Raw genomic sequence first — 6,136 nt, forward strand, 5'->3', positions numbered from 1 at the left:
GTTTGTTTCGGGAACCAATTATGGAGCAGGTGATTTCAGCGCTTTCACTTAACCATACTTTCTACCAATATTTTGAATTTTTCTCTCAAGAAAATTGAGTAAATTAGGGCTTATCTAGAACTCTGTGGTAACACTATAAGTGACTAATGTTTGCATTCCTTCTGACTTTATATGTTTGATAAAAGATAACTTCAGTCAACTTCAGTTTATGCATGACCAGATCGTTTTTATTCATGTACCCCCCGGTATCTAAATACATATTGCCAGCGCAACGGTCAAACTATTCCCAGCCGGACATTTGGACCTATCTCTTGAGACCTACAGCAGGTACCCAGGTAGGGTCGGGTTATAGGGGTGTGGGTACCTGGGTAGTAAATTTGGACTTGTCCCAGGCCTAGACTAAATGTATCTTGGAAAATTGATATTCACAACCAATACAATCAGTTTTTCAGTTCACTTGCCCTTTAGTGCTTAGTTCAATGTTAAAATAATTAAATTTTCGTTGTGTTCATGAAAATCCCTGCATTCTGATTAGCTGAATTGGTCACGTGTTATTGCATTCATTTCCCAATGAATGTAAAAAATTAAGCCACACCCACCGCGGCGCACTACTTTTATTACTGCGGAATGTCGGGGAATCCCAATATTACAGCCGAGGGAATGCCCTTCCTGCTCACGTGTATCGTCATGCACAGGACATTTAGTGACTTTCATGCTTATTCATTGTCCAAACTACCCTTTGAAACCGAAGGCCGAGAATGAATGAAACAGCAAACGTGCAGGCTCGCTCGCCTGTTTTTTCCCGCTCGCCTCGGTTCAACTTTCATGTCTTCGGGTTTCATTTCTAACTAGCATTTCTCCAACTGTGTTTTACCGTAATCAGGGAAGGAATGTTTGAATCACGCAGTAAATGACCATGTTATTTGAAACAGCCGCCTTCTCTCGGACATATTTCTTCCGGTTCGTTACAGTCTGACTGTTGCAAGTCTTTTCACCTCTTGCCTTAATTGACATGTCCAATGAACATTGTTTTAATCCCACTCTCCGTTGATTGGCTACTGACTGTGTAGGCGTGTCAAGTTATGTGCATAAATTAAACGATCACCTGATTCATGTCACGCCACTGTATGTATTCCTACACCTGGAATGTTTATCAATGTCGTCATTTTTGTCTGTTTTGATATATGCAACTGTTTTCTACTATTGTAGATAAAACATGTTTACGTTGTCGAATTTAATTATAAGCATTGACTGTGTATCTTTTTTCGGTTCATTGAGGTATGAATCGAAAAACCGATGTGCAAACTTTTGTAAGAATCCGTTACGCGGATTCATACAGTTTGCACAACGGTTTTTTCGATTCATACCTCAATGAACCGAAAAAAATACACAGTCAATCCTTAAATACCTCTGAATTTAGGAAAAGAAGAACTAAAAATATCACAATTTTGAATGAAATAATGATTCTTCCAAATTTGGCAGCCAACTTTGTTTGGAATCCTAGATAAATGCCTCAATTAGTTGCAAAAGTCACAGGGCTGGTACAAAACATCAGGGAAATAGTCCTTGCTATCTTATCATGCACACCTCAATAATTCAAACAATTCCTGTATGTTCATACAAATAGCCTGTCAGATGACCTCAGGAAAAGAACTCATCAATGCTTGTTGCAATTGTCCAGTGGACCTACATATCTGTATGCACCCTCGTCAGGGCAATGTAGGTTCTAATTAATGTACAAATATGCCTATAATATGGTGCATCATCCCCATTTAAACAGTGTAAATTGTGCAGAAAATTCATTATTGCTATACTGTAGAATACTGTAGAAAAACCTGTGTGTCCCTTAGCATATACTTAACTACTAAAATAAACATTCTTTTAATATTTTGCAAAAACACTGATCATGCTTTGTGCTAGTGGCAGTGTTTGAAAATAAGCATGAACGGCAATGGGTCCTTTTCATAACACATAATTCACACTAAAGTTGAAAGAATGAAATTGTCCCAAGGAGGAACCCCATAACGTCAACCACTGTAGTGGTGTTCCATTTCTGCAGCTTAGGAAGCTCATCACAAAGTTATAACAACAATAGAAGATGGGGGGGGGGGGGGACCAGATTGTGAAGCATAGTCCCTCTCTGAGAAGTCCTCATAACTCAAGACAAAGTTTCAGCTTTCTAGGAATACACATTTATGACATGATTATTAGACAATAAACTAAACCTAAACGACTCAAAATTTCATTAAAAAAATCGTATATTTCAATCACAAAAACATTATTTTGAATTGCAGGTCTCGAAAAAACATGAGCCTCCTTTAATGCTATTGTTCAATTTCAGAAACACCTAATAAACATTTCAACTCATTACTAGTGAGTGAGTTGGGATTAATTGCGCTTTGAGCAGTATTCCAGTTCGCCTCGCTCTAATAAGCACCCACGGCGATATGTGCTAATATAGTGGCTAGTGAACAATCCCAATTAGCACCCCTTCCGATTGATCAATGTACACAAGACTTATTTATTCGTGTATAATACATGTGTTATATGCATCCTTAATTATGGGAAAATAAATTCTGGAAAAATATATCTGTTGTATATAAACATATCAGGCTGTCAGCATAAACCACGAAATTTACGATCTTTCAAATCTGTTGTTTTTCACCAAAAAAATATTCTTATAAGACACCCATATTTCTAAATTGGAGAGCGCCGTGGGCGCTTATTATGTCGAACATGGTATATCACAGCATGTCAAAGCCCAATGTGATGCAGGTCTCAGATGTTTACCACTTTGAGAAAATGCATGAGCATGGGTATAGACAGCATGGTGTTGACTAATCAAGAAACATAATCGGGACGAAACAGGATTTAAACCCACAATTTTAGGTTTCTGGTGTGCCCAAGGATGCAACTATGCACATTGTATTGCGGTCCCTTAGCTGACTGGGCCACCCCTGCCCCCTAAGTCAATACTAACACTCCTTTGTAGAGGCAATAATAAACATGAATAGTTTACGGATGACACTAATCATACAGCTGTTTGGACCAGATGACAAGCAAATATGGAACCCTGATACAAAGCCAGCAGATGAGGATGAAACTAATCTGGGTTTTTTATATGTCACTGGAAACAGATCTAAATAGTACTTACTACTTATATTTGTAATGGTCGTGCCTAGAAATATACGGACGCTTTGGTTATGTTTTCAACTGATTACAAGTACAAGTGTATCTTTGGCATGTCTTTGTCTTCTATAATATTCCCTTATTGATGGTTCACTCAACCATCAGGGTGATCGACATTATATTGGATCAGTTTATATCCTGACACATACCAGTGGTATATGGTTCTAGGGATATTTGGTAAATAAATTCAGACCAACAGCTAAATCTGTATATCCGAGACAAATTCCACTCCAGATCAATTTGCAATGATTAGTGCAATGTTTACCAACATCTTGGACTTATGGACACGGCCACGGCCACAGTTGCAAAATTAATTAATTTTTCTATTTAAAACTGATATTAGTGATAAAATTATATAGAAGACTCTTAAAGGGGCAGTATGTCATAGTTCTGTTTTTTAGTAATGCATGAAATAATTTCTGAGTGTGAGTTTTGCATCTGTTTCATTCTGGACGTGACAACACATGTAGATAAACATACATCATAAACATGAAAAACTATTTCCATTTGCGTATTCATCCTCCACATCAGGTCATCAAAGCCCTACTGAGAACTAGCGATAATATGGTCACTCTGATGTGTAAAGCTATATTGTTATGCACCTCACTGTAACCTTGTCATGCTTGTGTTGATCATGTTGACAAACAGAGATTCCATAAACTGCAGCAATGAATTCAAATTTCAATGATGTGGCTGTTGTCTTTTTCTCTACTAAATGACGCTTGTCTACCATGACCAGATCTCTTTGTTAAATAAACATGTTCAAAACACTTGTGAGTGTTATTGAATTTTGGTTTGTCCAACTACAAACAATTAAGCCTATTCTGCACAGCATGAATATGTTGAACAGTCATGAACAGAGTAAAGCTTATGGTGAAAGTGTCTCTTGGCCTTATCTAGATCTATGACAATAATGTTCATGATTACTCGACCCTGTTTGATAAAACATCTATAGGTCCAACACACAAGTCTAGCTCAGGTGAAAACTATCCCAGTTCCGAGAGGTCGGTAGCTCAATCTGGAATCCTCAATCTCCCAGTGTTCGTCGTATTCTTACATATGTATGATTCTGTATCTTAATTAATGGTTAACGCACGATGCGGTGACACTTTATATACAAGACTTAGCTTCTAGAAGACGTTTACATGAACCACACACTCTCCTCACTGCTTAAAAAAAACAAAAGTATCATATCTTCCATGCTGGCACATTGTGGTTGTGTAGTCTGTAGATGAAAATATGTGCAGAGTTCACCTTCAGAATTACTGTTGACAAAAGACTATTCAGCGTTCTTGGGCCAAAGTGCCAAATATGTGACTGGTTAATCAAAATCTAAGATCAAGACAGCTCAAATAACGGTCAATGACATCTTACCAGGTGGAGAATCGTATGTTGGCATTTTGCTTCTACGGCTTTCCGCCATAGCAGATTTGAATATGACGTCACAAGCGCATATTCTGATGACGAAAGAACAAATGGGAAAATTGTGAAGTTCTACCAGTTACTTCCCTTATTCAATACATACATCGTGTAAACTGACACTCTCTATTTCAGGTCAAGTCAGCTTTCTCGGGCACTTGTGCACTATTTCAATAATATTTTCGAGACGACCTATTATCATTATTATGGTTCTTAAAACGGTCTTCTTATGACCAAGGCAAAACCCTATGCACGGTACAGGACTACAGGTATGTATTTGGATACATGCAAATGTATTCCTAACTTATATTTTCATGTCGTAAAAATCACCCAGAAGATCTTATGCTGATGTCTTTGAATTACCAATATAAACTGTATTTTTTCTCTTCAAAGATCGTCATGAATAAATAATACAAGAAAGTCTATCATTCGGCTGCTGTTCCAATTATGGAAAGATAATGAATAAAACGGTGAGCCACGTTAAAGTTAAAATTAATGAATAAATGCTCATTTAATTGAGCACCAGTATTAATTTACTAATTAACCCGTTCGGATTAGCTGGTGATTTACCTTGTTGTCTGTTGCTGTGGCAACCCAATTATCTTCAATTAACGGACAGGGGTGCTCAGTGAGTGAGCGTGCACTATGCGGAGAGTGTAATTACTTTTATGAGGTGTTGAGACAATGCATCATTTAGTGACTTGTGTAAGTTTATATATTGAAGTTAGTCTGTACCTTGTCTTGATGATGGTGATAATGACGGTAAATAACTTTGATTTGTATGGTGTTTGTGTGTGTGTGTGTGTGTGTGTTGGGGGGGGGGGGAGAGAATAATCTAATTCTTTCCCAGCTGCTTCCAACAAACTATTTGTTTTCTGAACCGCCATCAGCCAATCTATTCATTTTCGCTAAATATATCAACACAAAAACTTTGACGTTTCGATTTTTTCCAAGTAAGGAAATTATTCATTTATTTTTAGCACTGCCAACAAACTATTTATTTTGGCATATTTCTGAAAAAGCTTTTATGTAACACCCCCTCCCAAAATTCAAATCAAATGGGTGCTCCCTTATACATTTTATGGTATTAGTGTAAGTATTGTTGTTGCTATTATCATTATAAAGCAGATGTAGAGGGATTTTGAATCTTCTCTCGCCACTTATTGTTTTCACTATCGTATGAAATATAATTATAATGAAAAACATAAAATGGTAAAATTGCAACGTGGATAGCTAATACCCAGCTAACACACGACGTTGTCACAACGTAGAATTGTTTGCTGGGTAACAACTATATGTTGTGTACTGTATAAACTGTGGGAACAAAATCTTAAAAATACCTTACAGCTTGTTTCGCAAAAGTTGTTTTTTTTAAAGTAAATGCACGTGCTCTCGATAATAACTGTAAAAAGATCAAGTGCATATATAAGCTCCATGATAATACCCCACCAATGTCATAATAGGGGACACCAAGGTCAATAAAACACATTTATGCAGGATAAAACTTGTATGACGACAGAACAATGGG

At 37.1% G+C, this 6,136-nt stretch overlaps 1 protein-coding gene across 2 annotated transcripts in view; it reads right to left on the reverse strand.

The window, feature by feature from the left end:
- The window catches only part of LOC139444407 (atlastin-2-like), a 31,467-nt gene extending 26,823 nt beyond the window's left edge, over window positions 1-4,644 (reverse strand). Inside the window, exon 1 of one of the 2 annotated variants that reach the window (XM_071225379.1) lies at window positions 4,564-4,644. In XM_071225379.1, the coding sequence (XP_071081480.1) occupies window positions 4,564-4,612 (49 nt within the window). In that variant the 5' untranslated portion in view covers window positions 4,613-4,644. The remainder of the gene's footprint in view (window positions 1-4,563) is intronic. The other variant, XM_071225380.1, reaches the window with a different exon arrangement.
- Between the last annotated feature and the right edge of the window lie 1,492 nt (window positions 4,645-6,136).

The sequence above is a fragment of the Haliotis cracherodii genome, unplaced genomic scaffold (assembly GCF_022045235.1).
Source record: "Haliotis cracherodii isolate W230 unplaced genomic scaffold, xgHalCrac1.p SCAF_5, whole genome shotgun sequence".
Classification (NCBI taxonomy): Eukaryota; Metazoa; Mollusca; class Gastropoda; order Lepetellida; family Haliotidae; genus Haliotis; species Haliotis cracherodii.